Source organism: Notamacropus eugenii, chromosome X (genome assembly GCF_028372415.1).
Source record: "Notamacropus eugenii isolate mMacEug1 chromosome X, mMacEug1.pri_v2, whole genome shotgun sequence".
Classification (NCBI taxonomy): domain Eukaryota; kingdom Metazoa; phylum Chordata; class Mammalia; order Diprotodontia; family Macropodidae; genus Notamacropus; species Notamacropus eugenii.
Genome location: NC_092879.1, coordinates 43,201,871 through 43,224,900, shown reverse-complemented (window position 1 = coordinate 43,224,900; position 23,030 = coordinate 43,201,871). Strand labels below are relative to the sequence as shown.

General features: G+C 42.4%; 1 protein-coding gene across 4 annotated transcripts in view; it reads right to left on the bottom strand.

Annotated features, from left to right (window-relative positions):
* Window positions 1-5,262, bottom strand: part of SLC25A43 (solute carrier family 25 member 43) — a 79,560-nt gene extending 74,298 nt beyond the window's left edge. For all 4 annotated transcript variants that reach the window (XM_072626868.1, XM_072626867.1, XM_072626864.1 and 1 more), the window contains exon 1: window positions 4,877-5,262. In XM_072626868.1, coding sequence (XP_072482969.1) covers window positions 4,877-5,151 — 275 coding nt within the window. In that variant the 5' untranslated portion in view covers window positions 5,152-5,262. The remainder of the gene's footprint in view (window positions 1-4,876) is intronic.
* Window positions 5,263-23,030: the final 17,768 nt, after the last annotated feature.

The window sequence follows — 23,030 nt, the reverse complement described above, 5'->3', positions numbered from 1 at the left end:
AGCATAAGTCTGACCATGACACACACGAATTCAACAAATTCTAGTGGCTCCCTATTACCTCTAGGATCAAATAAAAAATCCCTTTGGGCTTTTAAAGCTCTTCATAACCTGGCCTTTTCCTACCTTTCTAAGCTTCTTACACCTTACCCCCTTCTGTGTACTCTGTGGTTCAGTCAAGAAGACACTCTATCTCCTGACTTGAGGCATTTTCACTGGCCATTCCCCACTCCTGGAACCCTCCCTTTTCACATCCGTCTTCTGGCTTACTTCAAGTCCCAGTTAAAATCCTACCTTCCACAGGAAACCATTCCTGATCCCTTTTGATGCTGGTACATTTCCTCTGTGATCACTTCCAATTTTATCCTGTACATATCTTGTTTGTGCACAGCTATTTCCACACTGTGTCCTCCACTGGACTGTACACTCCTTGAAGGCAGAAACTAGCTTTGCCTTTCTTAGCATCCCCAGTGATGAAAACAAACTAAGTGCCTGCTGACTTGAGGAAATGGAAACAATTGAGTTTGCCTGGTACCACATAAGTAATATAACAAGGGGAAGAAGTAGAATTTGAACCCGGGCATATGACTACAGAGCCACAGCTTCAAGGATTTGTGATTTTAATGTTGTTAAATTGCCTGTAATTTAACCCTTTAAATTCTGCTGACCCACATATGATACTCATGTTTGCTCTTAATTAACCAGAACATCTTATTCCATGACCCTTCTGGATAAAGGAGAGTTAAGGGCATGAACTTTCTTCCTGTCTTGAACGACACATCTAGAGAAGAGCATTGGGTCTGGAGTCATGAAGACTAAAGTTCAAATTAGACCTCGGCATGTGAACCTAGGCAAGTCACTTAAAGTCTGTTTGCCTCAGTTTCCACAACTGTAAAATGAGGATAATAACAGCAGCTACCTCAAAGGGCTGTTGTGGGATCAAATGAGATGATATTTGTAAAGTACTTAGCACAGTGCCTGGCACAGAGGGGCGATATAAACGTTTATTCCCTTTCTCCTCACATATTTCACCCTAACCTTGCAATGTAGGCAGAGACAGAGCTGTGGAAATTCAAATGTCCTCTTGCTCCTGTAGCAGTGAGACCATGGGATCATAAATTTAGAGCTCAAATGGAACTGAGAAATCATCTAGCCTAGGGGTCCTTCCACGTTTTTGTCTCCGGCACCACTTTCAGCAGTTTGGGGAAGCCAACAGATGAGGCCCTTCTCAGGATAAAGCTTTCAAATGCATAAAATAAAATACACAGGATTACTAAGGATACCAATTATATCGAAATATGGTTAACATGACATGGAGAAAATCAAACAAGTTCATGGTCCCAAGGTTAAGAACCTCTGATCTAAGTCTGACCTACTGATTTTGCAGGGGAAATGGGGTCTCAAAGACACTAGCTTATCCAGCGTCAGCTCAATAGGAAATTGAACTCCAAAGCTCCACGTACAAAACCAAAGCTGCTTCCACTATACCAGGACTCCCCATTCTCATTATCCTATAGTGTCCCCTTAGGCCCTTGAGAGCAGGGGCTATTCCACTTTGCACTGGGAACCTCAGGGCCTTAGGTCACTGGTGGCACACAGGAGATACTGAGTAACCCTTAGTTGAGTGAGAGATTACCTACCAGCTTTTCTCTGGGGTATTCTATTGCTGCTTCTCAATTCCCTCAGCCCTTACGAATTTCTTGAAAAATGTTAACTCTGCAAGCAAGGAATTGGGTGCTGTCCAATTTTCCTATGTCACTACCCTAGCTAGTTCGGACCTTCATTACTACTGTAGTCTAATAGCCTTTACTGGACTGCTTGGACAGATTACCAATTGAATGAAGTCCTTTTTTTCCCAAGACCACTAGAGGGCACCAAAGTGCACAAAGCACTGGGCCTGGAGTCAGAAAGACCTAAGACTCAAACCCAGACTCAGATACTCACTTAGCTGTGTGACCCTAGGCAAGTCACTTCACCTCTTTTCCCCAGTTTCTTCAACTGTATAAATTGGAAATAATTATAAAAGCACCTACCTCCTAAAGTTGTGGTGAGCATTGAATGAGATATTTGTAAAGCACTTTGTGTCATGCCTGGCACATAGTAGGCAATATAGTACAGTGATGATTAAAGGCTTCTTCTGTTTATGGCTGGGCCCCTCTGCATAGGATAAATTCCCCTACTGTACTTCAAGGCCTGCCAGGATGAGGCTAAGCTTGATTTTCAGCCTTGTTCTCTCATTTTTCCTCCATGCTTTCAGTCCCGGAATTCTTCTTGTACTTTCTTACCTCTGACTCTTTGGTCAGGTCTTATGTTCCCTGTAGTAACCTCCTCCATGAAGTCACCCCTAATGATGCCAGATATAAATTTCTTACTTGTCTGAAATCCCAATTGGACTTTTTTGAGTTCCTCTTCTGACAATCTTCTACCTTGTATTAGTTAAGTGTATACTTGGCCTCCTAGACTATTAGAATGTTTTTAAAAGCGTTTTGCAAACCTGAAAGCACTACATTTTAGTAGTAGTAGTAGTAGTAGTAGTAGTAGTAGTAGTAGTAGTAGTAGTAGTAGTAGCAATAGTAGCAGTAGTGGTGGTAGTAGCAGCAGTGGAAATGGTAGTGGTAGTAGTAGTAATGGTGGTGGTGGTTGTAACACCACTACTATTACTATTATGTCTTGCATGACAGGGCCTAGGTCTTTCTCACTTTTACATTTCCTCTGCTGGCCTAGTGTCTGTGCAAAATTGAGGGAAGGGGAGTTGGCCTGATCTCTAACTTCCTAAGGTAATTAATGAATGGCCTCTATCAATGCTCATCTGGTCTGTTGTTTTAAGCACTAAGAAATTCCATCAGGTAGCCAGTGTATGACAGAATTGAAGCTCCAACCCTGGGGCTGCCTCTCTTTGCATAAAAATGCTGAATGAATAATTCAATTCAATAAGCAATAATTAAGTTTCTACCACATGCTGCAGGCGACTTTTATTTAGTGCTTTAAGATTTACAAATCATTTTTCAAATATGATTTCATTTGATTTCCCAGTAACCCTGGGTGGTGCTCTTATCATCCCCATTTTATAGATGACTAAAACTGAGCCTGAGAGGATAAGGGTCACACAACTAGTGATGACTGAGGCCCTATCTGAACTCAAGTTTTCCTGACTGCAGGTCCAGGTCTATCCTTCGGTCACGGTTCTGTCTCTGCAAAAACTAAAGGAGTGCCTACCTTCAGGGAGCTTACATTTTAACTGAAGAATACTGCTCTATCTACAAGTAGAGTATCCAGTCAGTTGTGTAATACTGCTGCTACTGCCTCCTACAGAGCATCTCTTCCATCTGTTTTCTCCATCCACACAACCTGCGCCTCACTTTGGGGCCTAACCACTCACTTGTGAACTACTGAATGGTCTCCCTGCCTCAAGTGTTTCCCCACTTCTAATCCTTCCTGTAAATGAATGATCTGACCATTCCATTCTCCCTATCCCTGCCCCCATCTCCCTATTGTATCTAGGATTAAATATAAACTATTTGAGTACTTTCATCCTGACTCCAGTCTACCTTTTGAGGCTTATTATATGTTACTCCAGTCAAATTACCCTTCTGGCTGCTCCTCACCCTTGGCACTCCATCTTCAATCCCTGCCTTTGCACTGGAAGTCCTTTATACCCAGAATGGACTCCCTCCTCACCTCTGCCTGGGAGAACCCTTCAGTTCCTTCAAGATTCAGTCTGCCTTGAAATTTCTAGTGCCTTCTCTCCCTGAACTACTGCCTATGTATCTTTCTTATTTAATCTTTGGATATGTATACATCTTCCTCAAAAGAATATGTGATCCTTGAAGGCAGCGCTAATATTTGTTGTTGTTCAGTCCTGTACAATGCTTGTGGGCCCCCATCTGGGGTCTTCTTGGCAAAGATACTGGAGTGGTTTGCCCTTTCCTCCTCTGCAGCTCATTGTTCAAGTGAGGAAACTGAGGTAACCAGGGTGAGGTGACTTGCCCAGGGTCACACTGCTAAGTAAGTGTTTGAGGCTGGATTTGAAGTCAGGTCTTCCTGACTGCTGGGATGGTGTTCTTGTCCACTAAGTCACCTAGCTGCCCTCAGGCTAATACAGTGTGGAAAAAAAATAGCCTGTGATTTCTGTACATGTTTTTATCCAGAGAGGAAAAGCCAAACAGATTCACGTTGGTGACAATTCTTTAAATCAAACCTTTCCTGCGTTTTTGTCAACGGTTTGGGTGAGTTTGTGCCTGTGTCAAAAAGAAAAATATAAAACAGAAAACCTCAGAAAAATCCTATCTACAGATGGGAAACAGGCCAAGTTTTCGGGGATGCCCCAAAATTGCTCTCACACACTCGTTAGCCAAGGGAAGGGTCATACGGATTCCACTACTTATTAGCTGTGTCACCTTCGAAAAGCAGTCTCAGCACTCCATGCCTCAATTTTCCCATTTGTCAAGAAGGGTGGTGGACGGGACTGGAGGATCTCTGAGGTTCCCCACTACTAGGGCTAGGGTTCTATGGGAAACTGTGGGGACAAGTGATTACCTGACCCCTCCCGGGGCTTCAATTTCCCGAGGTGTGACGAGGTTAAATTGGACGGCCTCTGATGTCCCTCCCAGTATCACTTGAGCCCTCCCTGGGCCTCAATTACCCAAGCAGTGAGTAGTAGCACTGGATAATCTGAGGTCTCTCCCAGCTCTAAATCTACGATCCCCAGAATGCACTCCAACAGGGCTTTAGCCAAAGTACCCGGTAATCCCAACAGCTTTCCCGGGGGTTCCCCCCCGGGGGTCCCCCCGCCCCCCGTCCTGCTGTTCTCTGCCTTCCCTTCCCCCTCCGCCCCACCCCCACGTCCTCACGGCCCGGGCACAGCACCGTCGTTCCTTACTTGCGGTAGGCAGCCAACTGCAGAACGCTGTAGGGAAAGAGGCGCAGGCATGCCACGCCATTGCCCTTCCACAGGGCCCGGGGCCCCTCGGCTCGCCAGACGCTCCGGCTGGCGGCCCACGGGCCCTGTGGGGGCCCCGGGCCCCGGCCCACCTGGGCCAGGACGGTGGCGAGCTCGAGCGGGGCGGTGAGGCTGAGGCTGAGCACCCCAGCCAGGCCGGCGCACACCAACCGCTGGCCGCCCGTGAGCCTCCCGTCTCGTCGCCAGGTAGCCATAGCGCGATCGCGGGTGACCGTCCCCTTGGGACCGGCCCCGCGGCCCTTGGGCCCGGCCCCACCGCCCTGGGGCTCCCCTCGCAGCGGGCGGGCGGGAAGGCGAGGGTGGAGGCCTGGGGCGGGGCTGGGGGCCGGGGGCGCGGCCCGCCCTCCCCTCCCTGCACCCCCACGCCTTAGGGGACCCCGCTGTTCCGGCCGGACCGACAAAAGGCGGACCACACGAAACCCCTTCTCCTCCAGTCAAAAATATGTTCTTTTAAACTAAATTATCTCTAATTTTGACCCTGACCATCCACAAAGTAACATTCCAACATGTTTTTTTTAAATTTCAGGATCGAATGTGAAACCATCAGATTGTGCCCATTATATACATATTTTTAAAGCTCGCATCTCCTTTAAAACACAGTGCCCAAACCGGCCCAAGGAACCCCTACTGAGCCCTGTTTTCTTTGGCTTTGGGGAGTTTTATGGACGATCTTTTCTTTCTCTTTTTTATTTCTCGGCTGTCAATTTACACTAGGCTCAAGGATCAACTCTCCACCTCCTCCTCCTCCCCTCACTCCCTCCTCCCTCCCTCCTCCCTCCCTCCTCCTTCCCTCAAGGGCCTTCCTTTGTAACAAATACCGTCAAGCAAAATAACCCGACCACGCATTGGCCTCTACGTAAGACTTCACTTACGCCACACCTCGGTCCATTGCCTCTCAGCCAATCAAGAGCCAGATCCCTCCGCAATCCTTTGTAAATTATTTTGCTTATTCCCAACCTAACAAGCCTTAACAAACATAAACCCACTGAGACGCTAAGAGCAAAGTAGAGGGATTACTCGTGACTCCGGGAATTCGTTTTCTCTAATTTGTCTTAAGTATGTTAAGTTTTACAAAACTATGTTTTGCATGATTTCTTTCACATGTATAATTGATACCCTATTTCTTGCCTCTTCACTTGGGTGGTGCAAAACCTAGAGGGAGGGAGAGAATTTGGAACTCAAAATTTAAAAAACCAAGAGAAAGTTAAAAATAAACAATACATTTAAAAAGAATTCAAAAACCCAAACCAAAAAAAACCACATTAAGTATAAAAGTATAAAAAGTACATTAAGTTTAAGGATGTAATAATTGCCCTCTTTGTTCCCCTTTTTGCCTAGAATCCTCAATCTTCGGCTGGAGGGAACCTCAGTCTAACCCCCTCATTTTACAAAAGGAAACTGAGGTCCAGGGAAAGAAAGTGACTTGTCCAAAGTCACAAAGGATCATTGGAAGAGACTTGGAAAGGTCTCTAGTTCAATACCCACTCCCGTGCAGACTCACATTTTACAGATGAGAAAATTGAGACCCAGGAATGTGAAGAGACTCATTCAAGGCTACATATGTAGGCAACTGTCCGAGGCAGTTGATCGATACATTAAAAAATCAGTAAACATTCTTTAAGAGATTATTTTGTAGCAGGCACAGTGCTAAACACCGGGGATTAAAAAAAAATACAGTGTTTACCCTCAAGGAGTTCCTATTTGAGTGGGGGAGACAACAAGTTAATTAATTAGGTGCATTTAAGGCTAATCAGAAAGGGGAATGCATTAGCAGCAGGGGTGGGGAGGACCCGGGGGAAGACCCCCCACAGAGATGGGCTTGGCTCTGAGTCTTAAAAGAAGCCTGGGAAATTGAAGAGGCGGAGGGGGCGGTGTGGCATTCCAGGCTTGGAGAACGGCCAGTACAAAGACGAGGAGAACTGCAGATAGGCCAGCGTAGTTGGATTGCAGAGTGTGTATTTACGAAGGCTGGAAAGGTAAGCCAGATCTTGAAGGCGGGACTCAAATCCAAGACTTCTGCCTTCAGAACCAGTGTTCCTTCACTGTCATGCAGCTTTATTTTGGAGGGACTCAGTGGCCACTGAAGGAAAAGGAACAAAGAAATGCTAAAGGGATTGGGAAAGGCTTCTAGTGAGGGTCAGGGCAGAGCTGCCAGAAGAGCCTCATGGTTACTGGGACCCATTGACTCCTCTTTGCTGCAGAGTGGACTTTTAGTAATCAGTTTCAGTATTCTTGCAGTGTGTGTGTGTGTGTGTCTGTGTCTGTGTGTATCTGTGTGTGTGTGTGCCTGCGTGCGTGCGTGCATGCAGCCTAGTCCTAAAAGAACCACATTGAAAGAATGCTCTTTGATACAGAGAGGGGGAAGGGAGAAATATTTGATTGATTGGGGGTAAAACTCATTTGTACCGGAATGTTTAGGACGGGAGCAAGTCACATCTACAGTCCTGTGTTTAGGAGATCTGGTGAAAAGAACTCCAGGCAATCTACAACAGGGAGTCAGGAAACCTGGAATCCACCAGCACCACCTGGCCTTGGGGCCCAGGGCAAGCCACAGACTCCCAAGTCTCCTCTTTCTTTGAACCTTACCTTCCTCTGGGTAAGCTAACTCCAGATGCTCTCTAACTCCTTCCTGCTCCCAGAGAATTCAATTTGCTCACCTTACTAATAGAACTAAGTAGGTTAAAGGTTCTGCCTGGGATTTCCAGCAAACCCTTTTCGATTAACTTACACACCCCCAGGGGCTCACTGTCAGGATATTATTTTGTTTGGCTACGTTTTCTTAACAAATGGAGACTAAGAGTAGGGGCCCCAGGAAGGGAGACAGCTTAATTATTGAAAAGAGTTGACTGCTCTTGAGTTAGAAGGTTCCTCTCTGTGTTGAACATTGAGACATCTGCTAATCATCAGAGGGCCATAAACAGCTAAGTTGTTTTCTGTTTTTACAGGTTTGAGGCAATCTTGGATGATTTGGGCACTATGTTTGCTTCTCTGTATCAGCCTCCAAATTTAGTTCGTTGTAAGGCACTAAATCAAAGAAAAAGTGCTTACTGTAGGCCAGCCCCTCCTCCCCAACCATAATAAGTGCTGGGGATACTAGCCAGCTAGTTGCTGCTCAGTCAGGGGTCCTTTCATTCTGACACAGGAAGACAAGGTAAACTGGAGAAAGAGAGTAGGAAAGGGTGGCTCGGGGAGAAGGGTTATGGGGTAGCTTGGAAATGGTCAGGAAGTATCATGGTAGCCTGGGTCTTGACATGATAAGTTGATTAATAAAAGTTTCTTGATAAAAGACCATGAGAATCTTACCCTCTCCACACCTTTCATTTGTATGATTATAAACTTTTGGTCTACTGTGCCATAGAATAGGAGATAGGCACTGGATTTAGGATTTCACTGTTAGAGAGAACTCCCAGGTGAGGAAAGTCCCTCCACCAAAGCAGGTAAGCATCTTCTCAGCCATCTATAGTCTGGACATTCGCCTAGAGCAGTTCTGAGAGGTTATGCTGTTTGCTCAGAGGCCACACAAGCAGCAATCCAGGTCTTCCTTGTTCGCAGGCCTTATCTCTATCTACAAAGCCTCTCACTGTCTCACTGCTCTTGTGAAAATCTGTTTCCTACTAATATCTCATTAAGGACATCCTTCATGGCTGTGCAGGTCATTCTTATACAGAATTTTATTTAGATGGCCCAGTTATGATTGACATTCTCTTAGTTGCCTTTCTTAGGATAATCGATTAATCAAGGACCTACTGTGTGCCAGGCACTGGGTACTAGGGATACAAAAACAAAAGTCCAAACAGTTCCTGCTCTCAAGGAGCACAACTTATACATACATAGCATGCAGAAAGCAGCTCTGGTCTCCTTGGAGGGACTTTTTTTTCCTCCACACACACCTTTGGTGTTTTCTGTTCTTTGTTTATTTATATTCAGAATCACTTCCTGTGTCTTCAAAATTGGGTTGCTTCCAGCATGGATCTTCCCCCTGTATACTTATTCTATATACATACAGTCCCATCTTCCTTTTCTTCTGTGCCTACCATTTCTCCTTTCACACAACACATCCAGGACTGGGAAGTTACAGAAAAAAATGTGGGGACTTTGCTGTCCTTGGTAAAAAGAGTTTGTTGTAAAGGGCTTTACAGTTTGTTCCCAATTTTCATCTCTTGACCTTTCAATTTTGTCCTTTAATATTCTCAGGAGGGAGCAGATAGGTGGTGCAGAGCATAGGGTACCAGTTCTGGAGTCAGGAGGACCAGAGTTCAAATCCAGCTTCAGATATTTCCTAGCTATGTGACCCTGGGCAAGTTACTTCACCTTATTTGCCTCTGTTTTCTCATATATCAAATGAGCTAGAGATGGAAATGACAAACTGCTCCAGAATCTTTGCCAAGAAAATCCCAAAGGGATCACAAAGAGTTGGACCTGAAGGAAATGACAATAATAGCAACTGTGAGGATGAATGCCATTTTTTTTTAACAGCATCTGGGATTTCATTGGTAGAGGAAACTTCTGTGGGAAGAAATTTCCTCTACCAAGACAGACTGGCACCTGCTCTGAAATGTATAATCTTAAAGAATTTGCTGGGACCTATAACAAAAATTTTATTAATTATATGTAATTTCATACATTAATTATATATATAGATGATAATGTGATTAATTTTGTCATATATATGCAGGGCAATTGCGAGTGAGGTGGATGTAAATATAGGCCAAATAATAAGAGACACTCTCACTGATTGAGTGATTCATTCATTCATTCAACACATTTATTAAGCACCTCATTTTTATAGAGCTCAGAGGGAAAAAGAATTGATGAAGTCAACATTTATTTATTTTTATTAATAAATTTATTTTTAGTTTTCAACATTCACTTTCATGATTTTGTATGGCATGCAGTCTGATATAGACTCTACATATACATTCATATTAAACATGTTTTAACATTAGTCATGATTCAGCACATTTATTAAGCACTTACTTTTTGTAGAACCCAGAGGGAAAAAGAAGAGATAATTAAAAAGTGGTCCCTGACTTCAAAGAGATTACAATTTAGTAGCTTACTCCTGACATTTAGGATCTGAAAGGTGTTTGCAAACTCCTTCTGTACCTATCATAACTTCATTTTCTAGGCCATATTGTCTAATCCTCATATATATAATATATATCCTTATATTTATAAATATATTTATTAATCCTATATGTATAAGTATACATAATTCCAGGTAGGTATCTACAATGATCCAGTTATACCTATTACAGGAAGACAGGCTTACATTTTCTCAAATAATGAAGATCCCTCTTTACCTTCAGTCTCCCAGTCTTCTGTGATATGTATACTTTCAGTGGAGGCTTTACTGGCATGATTTATTTAGTTATCATTGACCAAATTATAGGCATTTTCAAGAAATTTATTTTGAAGGCCTGTAAATAGCAACCAGACAGCATTTTGAAATAAGGACTGTCACCAAAATTGTAAAAAAGTGTTGTTATTGTCAGTATGTCTGTAGTGGACACCCAGATCTAGGATATACTTTTACTGAATCTTTGGTCAGATGAAAAGGTTTCTAAATTGAGCATGGAGGTCATGGAGAAGGAAAGGGAACAAGATGCAAGGGTCCCTCTGTGAGAGGTCTGACTTCTTGATTGTGAAGTTGGAGGTCATGCCAGGTTCTGTAATGGGACTTTGTATGGGTCAGACTGTCAAAGCTTGGCAGATTTGCTGAGTTTTCATCTCTAAAATGAGCAATAGGGCTAGCTGGCTTCTGAAGGCCCTTCCTTTATGTGTGACCTTGGGCAAATCACTTCCCCTCCTTGGGCCTCAGCTTCCTTCTCTGTAAAATGTCTGAGGTCCTTTCTCACCTAAAATCGCTGAGCTCTTTTGCTCCAGCTTTGTTTAGGGTTTGTTGTTTTTCCTCCCAATCTTTTGTCCTTTAGAGTTTGTTTTTTTTTTTTAGGCTTCAGAGGAAAGTGGGAGCAATTCCGTGCCATATTTTCTTGGCAAAGCTGAAATTAATTACAACTCCATTTCCATGCATAGGAACACAAGAATGCCATCACTGTTTTCAGAGCCAACAGACTCCTTCAATCTACTTGAAATGTGGGGCCTCAACCATAGAACCGTGTAATTTTAAGTACCAGAATCCAACACTCAAGAAGTCTTAAAGCAGTACAATGCACTTGAACTTCAACCTTTTGGGCTATTTGTGATTTCAGTGATGTTCTTATTCCTTCCCATCAGGAAGACTGAACAGCACCCCCCCCCCCCCCCCACCTGAGAAATGCCTTTCCACAAATCCTCCATCAGTATCTACCCCAAGTGTTTAAGGCTTTCTTCTTTTGACAATCTCTCAGATTAAAAAAAATGATGTGGCCCCAAGTGCAAGATTTGGTTTGCCAGCTCCTGTTTTCGCTACCAAACCGGCCCACCTCCTTTTCTGATCATATCCCACCTGGGTGAAACCTTTTACATTACTTCCTGTACACAGGTCATTATTGCTAATACAGGCTGCCCCCCAAATCATTAAAGCTTAATGCTACACTAAGACTTGAGAATACTCTATATGTTGCAGTCTAATTATAATACCTGTTATACATTTCTCTGCTCTTTGGGTAGGCTGTAATTTCTTTTCAAGAAATTAACTTCTTTAGTGAATATCCCCCAAGGCTCTGCCCTGGACCCCTTCCCTTTTTTACTCTCTACTATCTTTCTTGGTGATCCCATGAGCTCTGAGGAGTTCAATAATTATGAAAATGATTCCCAGGCCAATATCTAGATTGATATTGAAATCAATATCCAGTCTTGATCTCTTTCCTGAGCGCCAGTCACACATCTCCAACTGCTTTTTTGAACATTTCAGATTATATGTCCTGTCCTGTAGGCATCTCAAAACCAACATGTGCAAAAGAGAATTCATTATTTTTCCCCCGTAATCTTTTCCCCTTCCAAGTTTCCCTGTGGTTGTCATATTCTTTGACTCAGAGATTCCATTGCTAAGCATAAACTTGAAGGAGGTTATGGATGAGATAGAAAAGCTCCATATATTTCAAAATAATAGCAGTACTTTTTGTGATAACTAGAAAGGAAGTAGATACCCATTGATTGTGGTTACATTCATGTACCATGCTATATGAAATAATGAACATGATGAATGCAGAGATATATGGAAAGATTTACATGAGTAGGGATAGTAATCATGTTCTCGACAAAGTTAAAGCTAAAATCAGATTTAATTAAAAGAGAAAAAAAGGAAAACTACACTACGTGTCAGCACATTAATCAATAATTTTAGACCATATAAAATAACAAGACAGTAAAAAAAAATGACAGCATACCTGCCAAAACAGACATAGGAACTAGACCAGTATAAATATAAAATACCTTTTATACAAAGTTAAATCTAAATATTGAAGAAATGCTTATTGTGGATAGGTAGGTAAAGCTAATATAACAAAAAATTGTCAGTTTTTACTAATATATTTATGTAATATGATCCCAATTAAATTGGTAAAAAAATTATCTTAGTCAGAAAAATAACAGCAGTGTTCATTTGGAAGAGCAGAGGGCCAGGAATTTCCAGGAAACCAGGGGGAAAAGATGTGAAGGAACGAGATTCAATAGTATCAAACCTTAAACCATATTATAAGGTGAGAGCAGTATTGAAGTGCAAAATGGATAATTTTGATTATTTTCAATTAAAATTTTCCTGTATAAGTAAAGCATAAGTAGCCAAGAACAAAAGGAATGCAGAAAAATTGGGAAAAAACTCCTAGATAATCTCCCAGATTGTTGTAGCAAAGGAAATGATGAACTGGTGACTTTAGGAAAGTATGAAAGGACTTGGACTTATAAAGGAAGATGCTAACTACCTACAGAGAAATAGACAAGTGGAAATAAGCGTAATGCAACCTTACATTTGAGTGTATACATGTGTATGTATATGTGTATAGATATCTATATGTATCTATATGTATGCATATGTATGTGTATATGATGGCTTATTTGTAGCCTTAGGTGGGGGTGGGAAAGGGAAAGGGGAAAATCAAGTAAAAAGTACACAGCAGAGAACAAAAGAAAACATACAAGGAAGCAAAGAAAGGCTGGACAGCTTTGAAAATGATGTATAGTATTCACTATATAGGTTTTCTTGAAATAGAAATTTATTGCTTTGTATTGAATCCTATCTTATATTCTGCTGTGTACATGGCAATGTATTTTTTTCTTTTATTTAAAATCCATTCAAGTATAATGAAAAAAAGATTTACATGAACTGATGCAAAGGGAAGTAAGTAGAGTCAAAAAAACAATATATACAGTGACTATAACAATGTAAATGGAAAAAGGAGAAGAAAATAATCTAACCTGTATGCTATGAAATTACAGTAACCATGCTTGGTCCCAAAGAAGTGACATAAACCCCTCCCCCCCCCACGCGCACACACACTCCTTTGCTTAAATGAGGAAACATGAATATGAGAGACTGAATGTGATATCAACCTTTCTTGATATATTAGTTAATTTTATGAAAATTGTAATTTTTCTTCTGGCAAGCTAAGAATATTTTTTTCATTTTAAAGTAAAGTTTTCTTGTATCTTAAAATATAAAAACAATTCTTAGCTCTCTTAGGCAGTTGTTGTGGTTGTTGTTTGTTTGTTGTTGTGTTGTGTTTGTCCTTGGTTCTTTTTTTTTTTTTAAAAGTCAAAGAAAACAAAGTTTATTAAAGACTCGCCAAATTGGGTTGGCTCTTAAGGAGCCTAAGCATTTGTGACGCTTGTATGCACAAGCGGGCCAGACACAATCCCAGCTAGACAGAGTCTGAGCGCCTGCATGGAGGCAAGATGGAAATTAAGTACAGAAAAGAGTATAGGAGGGATCTGGGGAGGGGGGGTGGTCTGGTAGTCCAGGGTGATGGGAGGAGGGGTTTAGGAAGGGTCTTGAGGAGAAGACCAAGGAGGGAATCCAAGGAGGGTCAAAGGCTGGAAACAGCTGGAGGCTATCAGGAGATCAGACAATGGAGGGTTTGGGTAGGAAGCAGGTGGGGCAATCCAGAGACCTTGATAGGGGCAGTATGTGGATGGATACAGATCTTGATGGGAGTGGTCGGCAGCCTGGAGAATGGGGTTTTGATGGGATCAAGGGTGGGAGGGGTGCAACAGAGAGCTGAGTAGAATGATAAGGAAAAGCCCCTGGGCTTCCTGAGACTGCCAGAACAAATGGGAAGATTAGATTTGAGTAAGAAAGGCCAGATTAAGTGGGAAGATTCCAGGGGATCTCAAGGAGGCTCCCAGAGTCTGGACCCCATCATTCCCCCCTCAAACAGATTGAACCCAAATTCTTTTGGGGTAAAGGGCAAAGGTCTCAGCTTCTGAAACTTCTTCCTGCTGGCAAGGGGCGTAGAGCTGTCCCTGCCTTGATGGGTCCTGTTCAAGGGGTCAGACTTCAGAACCGGGGTGGTGCCAGGTCCAGTGGGCTGGAGACCTTGGATTCAGAGGGAGGTTGGTATACAGCCTGGGCTGTTGTCTGAAAGGTGATAGAAAAGACAAACCTGGCAAGGAGGTTAGGCAAACACACACCAAACAGGTACAAAAGGAGTATAAAGAAAAGACAATTTCCCTGGCATAAAAGATAATCTCTCTGGAGAGAATTAAAGATGACTGTGGCAAGGCCAAAACATAGAAGGGCATGTTTGATAGGGGAGTTTTTTTCTGTCAGATATCCCCTTTCTTTCCAGATTGCTCCATGGGTATGTAGAGCAAGGAAAGCATATTTTGAGTAAAGAAAAACATCAACTGGCCTGGGGTCAGGTCCTAAGGAGTGGGTTAAGACTCCCAAAGCCTGTCCTCTCCTTTCATCAACATACAGAGTGAAAGGTTTTCCCAGATTGGGTAGATCTAGTGATGGGGTGGTGGTCAAATTAGTTTTCAGAGTCTCAAAAACTTTATCCTGGTCTGAGTCAGTGCCCTGAGTAGGGTCACAAAGGGGTTTAGCAATAAAACCAAAATTAGGAATCCAGAGTCTACAAAACCCAGTCATGCCTAAAAACACTCGAACTTGTTTCTTACTGGCGAGACCAGGGGTAGATAGGATTGTCCTCTCAGAGGTTAAGGAGAGAGGTGGTCTTGAGTTCATGGCCCAGATACTTTATGGACTGGCATGTTGTCCTTGGTTCTTGAAGAGGACCATGACATCAAAGAGGATGACATGACTTGCAGTTGACTTTGTTTTGAGTGAGGGAGGGCTGTGCAAGGCCCCCAACCTCACTTTCTTCTCCTGAGCCATCTGGGTCCAGTGACCAGATATTCATCAGCCCTTAGGCAAGAGGCAGCTGGCAGTAATTTGCCCTCCCCAGTTATAAAGGATAGCTTTCTCAGAGAGATGAGGAAGTATGAGTGATCCAAAAAAATATTTAAAAAATAATCGTCTCATAGAAAAGATAATGAAACTTATCTTTTTCTTCTTTTTAGAGAGGTGAGGGACCATGAGGCCAAACGGCAGTATATATTTCCAGAGATCGTCACTTGTATCAGTTGTTTTAGTTTATTATTTTCTTTGTTATAATTTTAAAAAAATTTTATTCTGATCTTAAACACCAAAAAAAGCATTCCCATACATATGGAAGAATTCAAAAAGAGGATTTTATGTGAAACAGTGAATTTCCATTTCATACCACTGACTTTAAAAAAAAGTAATAAATTCTACTTATTGCTTTCAAAATTGTCCCATCTGTCTCTACCTCTGTCTGACCTTGTTTCCTTATATGCATTTTAAAAAGTGTTAAAGTGACCTTTTTTTGGACACCACTATTGCTACACACTTCCCCCGCCCCCATTAAAATCAGAGAAAAAGAGAAAAATCTTGTAACAGATAAGCACTGTCAAGAAAGAGAAATCCACACAGTAATTATGTCCAAAAAATGTGTGTTTCTTTCTGTGTCTTATGTCTGTCATCTCTCCATCAGGAGATGGGTAGCCTGCTTCCTCTTTGTCCTCTGGAATCATGGCTGCTCATTGCCTTGATCAGAGTCTTTCAAAGTTGTTTGTCCTAACATTGCTGATCTTACATAAAGTGTTCTCCTGGTTCTTCTCACTGCGCTCTGTATCTGTTCATACAACCCAGGATTTTCTGAAATTCTTGACTCGTAGTATTTTTTATGGCACAATAGTAGTTCATCACATCCACATGCCATTTGTTCAACCATTCCCCAGTTGTCCCAGAGGCTATTAAAGGTGCCCCCTCCCCTTGTTCTAGTTCTTTTCCCTCCTCTTCTCCTTTGAATCTCTCTTTCAAGATCAAGAAGTTTGTTTTTCTTGTGCTGTTCCTCTCCCAAAAGACAGAGGTCATTCCAGGGTAGTGGTGGTGATGGTGGCATATTTACAAATGCCAGTGATGTTGAAATAAATTAAAACTTTTTTGAAAGTTAAGTTTTGTGTCAGGAAATAAGTTGGAATAGTTGAAAAGGTTTTTCCACATCATCCTGTCTGCTAAATTTCTTCCTCTTTAATTCTGGTCGCAGCTAATGCCTGTGAAACAAAGCAAAACTATTTCCCATGAAAACAGTACTTTTATCCTGTATAACTGATGCATTGCCTTATTTCTCTTCTGTGTATAATTGGAATCTCTTTACACAGGAAGGGCACAATGAGGGACAAGTTTTTCTTAAAAAATGACATTCGGTGCAAAATATGCTGGAACAATATCCTAGACAGGGGTGGGGAACCTGCAGCCTCAAGGCCACATGTGGCCTTTTGACTGAGTCCAAGTTTAATAGAACAAATCCTTTTATGAAGGGAATTTGTTCTGTGTGAAGTTTGGATTCAGTCAAAGGGCCGCACTTAAGGACCTAGAGGGCTACATGTGGCCTCGAGGCCACAGATTCCCCACCTCTGGTCTAGACTCAAATTTTTGCCCCCATGTGCTATCAGTGATCATGCCTTGCCAAACCCCACTCTTAAATTTCTCCTATTGTCTTCTGCCTTCATTCTTATTCAGGAGCCACTGAAGGAAGCCCAAGGAAACCATGCTAACTTGGTCCACCACAGATTTAAGTGACATAATCTCAAATGGGACTTCACTGCAGCAGGGTGATCCTTTGACAGTTTCCCAATAGATTTTTCCCCCAGTTCACCATAGCCATTATTCCAAGCCTTTTCAGCTGGTGGCACAATGGGCGGAGTGCTGAACCTCAGTTTGGGAAGACCTGAGTTCAGTTGTGGCCTTAGTAGACCACTGTGTGACCCTAGGCAAGTCACTTAACTGCTGTTTGCCTCAGTTGCCTCATCTGTAAAATGAGGGTAATAACAGCCCTCCCAGGGTGGTTATGAGGATCAAATTAGCTCATATTTGTAAATCGCTTAGCACAGTGCCTGGCACACAGTAGGCACTATAGAAATGCTTATTTTTTTGCCCTCCCTTCCCTATTCAAGCCTTCCACAGCCCCCCCTATCCCAACACTTTCAGATGAGGACCTCATTTCTTCACTCACATGACTACCAACCTTTGGGTGTGAGAAGAAGGAAAGGCTAGAGGGAGGAGATGGCAGACAAGAGTGTATTCTCACAGAGATGTGTGACCCCTACTTCATGTCTGGGTATAAATCCATTTCCTTCTCCTTATCACCTTTTGCCTGGATTGTTGCAACAGCCTCCTAATTGGAATTCTTGTTTCTCCTCTTTTTCCATATATATTCCACATAGTTGGTAAATGGATATTTCTAAAACTTAGGCTGGACCATGCCATTCTCAGGCTCCAGACATTTTAGTGGCTCCCTATTGCCCTTAGGCCTCAGTTGGCCTTTGAATCTACTCTCAGTTTGGCTCAAGCCTATCCTTCCAGATTTATTCTGCTTTATCCTCCTTTATTTATTCAGTGTTCTAGCTGAACTGGCCTTTTTGGTAGTTTGATGCCCCATCTCCCACCTCTGTGTTTTTGCACTGGCTGTTCTCCGTGCCTGGAATAGATTCAGTCCTCACCTCCTCCTTTTAGAGCCCTTGGCTTTCTTCAAAACTAGCTCATATTCTACCTCCCAGGAGAGCCTTTGCTGAACATTTTAATTATTCTGTCTCCTTTCTCAAATATCTGTTGTTGCTAAAAGAATGGAAGTGTCTTGAGAGCAGGGACTGTTTTTCATTTTGTCATTGTAACCCCAGTGCCTTGCACACAGTAGAGGCTTAATCCATGTTTCCTGGATTGGAAGCTAACTGGTGATCTGTAGTTGTGAGTTGTGTCTCAGTAATGGGGGTCTCTGTATGCTTCTAACCCTCCCCCCCAACCTTTCCCAAGGTATCTTTTCTCCCTCTTGCCCCAGGTTCTTGGCTCGAGCTATCATGGTTGGTGGGCCTCATGCTGGAGCGTCTCTGGTTGCTTCTAAACAATGGGACTCTGCCCTCTAGAGTTTGGTGGACAGAAAATTGAGAAAGGGGCAGTGCTGGGTGGGCATTATTTAGGGGGACCCTCCACAGTGCCAGTTAGACAACTGGCAGATGGGCATTGGTTCCCCCATCTAAGAGAAGTTGCAACTCCCTACGACATTCTCATACATCAGAGACTCTGTCAAGGCCACAAATGAAATCAGAAGGATTGTAAATTAAACCCAAGGCCTCGCTTTAGCTGTGGTACATAGCAGTCTTGAACCCTCCCTCCTTAGAGCCAAACAAACAAATCATGTGCTGGCCCACAGCTCAGCATGTCCCAGAGATAAAGTGGCCTTATTTTCCAAGCCAGAAATCAGGACATACAGTCTAACAAAAAGATGCTCCTTTTGCAAAGCCTCAGTTAACCAATATGCATTTATTAAACTCTTACTACGTGCCAGGCATTGTGTTACGTGCTAGGGAATTCAAAGAAAAATCAAAAACAGACCCTGCTAGCAAAGAATTTATATCCTAATTAAACATTTACTTTCTTTTCTTTATCCTGAAAAAATGGAGCTGGAACCAGGTATGGTCACTATATCCAGGAATCACTGACGGTTCAGCCTAGTGTCTTGTAAAACAGGAAAGTATTGATTTAATGGAACCCAACTTAATAATTTTCTTTTTTTTCGGACTGGATCGCTGATTTCATTGGAACTACCAGCGAGCCAACTTTCTGAGCCAGGGCAGGTCTGTACCTGATCTGCTGCTAATAGTGTCAGAAAATTGCCTTCAACCTTGAAAAGTTGTCACACATCCAGGATGTGTCCAAGGCAGAAATTGAACCTCGGTCTTCCTGACTTCCTATCCAGTAGGTCATGCTGAATGACTTGCTCCTAACCCTCCAATTAAGGAGAATTTCCCCTCCCTTTTAAGGTGAAAAGAGGCAGATAGCAAAGAAAATGGCAAAATATCGATTTATCGATCTTGCCTTCAAGGCTAGGACATGATTTTACAAAAGCTATCTTTCATCATCCCTAGAAAGATCTTCTATCTACCATCTTGATGGGGGATGGTATGTGTGTGTGTCTGTGTAGGAAGCTGTTTAAAGGAGAATTGTACACATTATGTTCCTACCAAAACCCAGGAAAGATAATTGACAGGGAATGAGGGAATAATCTGTTTTTCCAACAGAAGGGCCAGACAGTTCTGGGAAGTAGCCTTCAGGAATTGTTGAAAGCTTGAAGGCCGGAGCAGGGTTGGGGAACGATGTTACCCTAGAGTTGGACCCTTAGTTGATAAGGCTGCCCTTCCTTCAGTTCTTATTGGGGGAACCTTGAGTCCCTTAGCTGTGCTGACCATGGGCTGGACAGAGTGGAGCAAGAAGGAAATAGACGGTTCCATCTCCCTGGTTACTCTAAGATTAAGTAGAAGCCATTGAATTTGTCAGGCTATGGTCTTGTTGGGGAGGGATGGGCACTGCTAATGCATTCTATTAGGGACCCATTTTAAGTTCTGTGTTCAGCAAAAATATGAAGGCAGTTAAGTTTATCTGTAGTGTTCTCCCACCTGGAGTTCTGGACCCTTTCCAACTCCCATCCTCTTAGTGGCCAGTAGCCTCATGCTCTTTTTCTCGAGGCCTAGATCTAGCCTAGCCCCCTCATTTTGCAGAAGGGGAAACTGAGGCCCAGAGTAGGGAAGGGAGTTGCCCAGGGTCACATAGCTAGTAAGCACATAAGCTAGTAAGACCAAAGTCTTCCTTACTCTAAGTTCTATCATACCACACTGCTGCTCATTCACTGCACTGGTTCACCTAAGCTTTGCCTCCCTGGGTAGCAGCCTTTCCCTTTTCCTCCTTTCTTCTTACAACACAACTCTTGTTTTCTTAGAGACTTACTAGGTGACTAATCTCTGACAAAGTAATTAATGAAAGTGTAATGGATGATAATAGTTTTAATCATTTATTAATGGCTCACTTCTGAGACATTTCAATGTAAGGACTCCTTCCATCACTGCACATCACAGCCCATTCATCCACTTCTCTTCCTTTGGACCAGATCTGTGATTTCATTCTTGAAATAAGAAAATTTCCTCCATCTAGGTAGCTCAGCCTCTGCTCTGCAGCTTGTCAGCAAAGAGTTTCCGGAGACAATGAGAGATGAAATGACTCCCCCAGGGCTGGCTGGCCAGCATGTAGCATGCTGCCTGAAACATTCTCCTTCCTCACCTTTACCTCATATAATCACTAGCTCCCTTCCATGCAGAGCTTAGGTACCACCTCCTACTGAGGTCTTTTCCGTCCAGAAATTATTTTGTATGCATTTTGTCCTTAATTATCCATCTACCTGTTGTTTCGCCTGGGCACCTCCCTTCCAATGGAATGTAATCAATGTATCAGGTGCTCATCTAAAAACTGCTATAACTCGCATTTTCTGCCCTTTTCTATCCTGTGCTATCAAGGTTGCAGCCAAAATACAAAGGGGGCATCAGGAGTGAGAACCACTTGGAATTTCTCTTTCTTTCCTCAGTTGCTGTGGCCAAAGAATTCCTCACTGGTGAGATGCGTCTCTATGCCTGGTGAGACTGGTCCTTGGACATAGAAATAGTCTGTTTCTGAGAACTATAGTTTTTATCCTCTTTTAAAAAATTATGACCTTAATAATAATAAAAGCAAACAATCCAGTATTCAAAGAAGAACAAAAGAGAAGATTTTTATATGAAAATGTGAACTTCTGTTACGTACACTTGGAGTTTTTAAAAATACATATAAAATTTAATAAGGTAGGCACAGTGGATAGAATGCCTCAGCCCCCATGAGTTCAATGGCCAGATTTGAATTCACAAAGATGAGCCTTCCTGACTTCTAGGCCTAGCATTCTATCCACTGTGCCTACCTGAGGAATTCTTTGGCCATGGCAACTGATAAAAGAAAGAGAAATTCCAAGTGGTTTTGCCTTGATTGTATTTCTTCTCTCTCTCTCTCTCTCTCTCTCTGTATATTATATAATATACATACATACATATATATATGTATATATATATATATATATATATATATATACATATATATGTACACACATACATGTATCCCTTTCTTTCCACTCACACACCTACCACCCTCATCACCCGTTCCCTGGTTTATTGCTATAAGCTTCTGGTTGATCTCCTCCGCTTCAAGTCTCTCCCTACCCCAGTCCATTCTCCACTCAGCTATCAAAGTGATCTTCCTAAAGCACAAGTCTGACCATGTTATCCTCCTACTCAGTAAAACCCAATGTTTCCTGGACACTTCTAAGACTCATATATAAAGTCTTTATACCATTTCAAGCTCTTTAGAACCTGGCCCTTTCTTACCTTTTCAATCTTCTTACATTCAGTTCCACATGCTCTAAGATTCTGAGACACTGGCCTGTTTTCAGTTTCTTCCCCAAAACACTCTCCTAAATCTGTGCCTTTTTCATGGCTGTCCTCTTTCCTGGAATGCTCTTCTTCCTCATCTCTGTCTCCAAGCTTCTTAGGATTCTGTCCAGACTGGCTCAAATTCCACCTTCTGTAGGAGAACATTCCTTGTTCTTCCCCTACTAGTGCCCAACCTCTGAGATTTCCTTCCATCCACTCTGTCGATAATTTGTGTGGACATAGTTATTGACATGTTGTCCCTTCCCGTTAGATTGTAAACTCTTTGAGGGCAGGGATCTTGTTTTTACCTTTCTTTGTAACCCCAGCACTTAGCACAGTGCCTAACACATAGTGAGTGCTTAAATTTATCAAGCTTGTTGACTGACATTGATTGATTCTCACCTTCCACTCCAAATAGCGATTTCCAAAGGTGGTCGCTTCATTTTATTCTCAGCTGAGTTTTTCTACTTTGATTGGTTCACTTTCACCCTTTCCAATACTTGTCATCACCTCACTCTAACATTGTGTACACTGGGGGCTGTTTGTTCTAGCTGTTAGGGAGCGTTGTTCTGTCCCCTGGAATTTAAAAGTAATTGACATAGATTGCCTGTGGTCTCAAAAGTTTGGACATCCTTCTGTGAGTTCAGAATGTCGTTTTCCGAACCTTCCAATAGTTATCTTAGTTCCCTTCCTACTGTGGGTACAAGAAAAGTACCCTCATTAGTGGGTAGGGAAGAAAAACTTTTCAGGTTTCTCAGTACAAAGGTACTATTTACCCATCTATTTATTATGGATTGCTTAATTGTTCAGGACCGATCACTAGAGAAACAAGGGGAGAAATTAAATAGCTGCTCCCTGGTGAATGTGGGCTAATTTTAGCCTGATTTTTTTGGCAAATGCAGAGAGTAGAACCTAGACAGCTTCATTCTCTTCTCTCACTTTACATCCTGACATCCCTCTTTTGTATACCAAGGAAACCTACAAAGCGTCCCCTGTTCCTTCACCCAGACAAACCACACTATATAGATTCTTGGGTGGTTGTACTGGGCACTAAAAACAAATTTCTAGAGCTAAAACTGCAAGAGAAAAACAGTTTGCTTCTCCTTCCTGCTACCTAGCTCCCCACAACAAGACCCGTAATTTACCTGGAAAAAGGTATTGTCATCATTTGAAGACAAACTTTGGATGACAGGATGACTTTTCTTAGCATGTGAAGGCAAGTTTTTCCTTTCCATATTCTCATCTTTGCATTGAAATTACTGCTGTATGAAATATGTATTGACTTCATTTGTAGGATCTTTTCAAGTTTGATGCAGAATTATCCTCT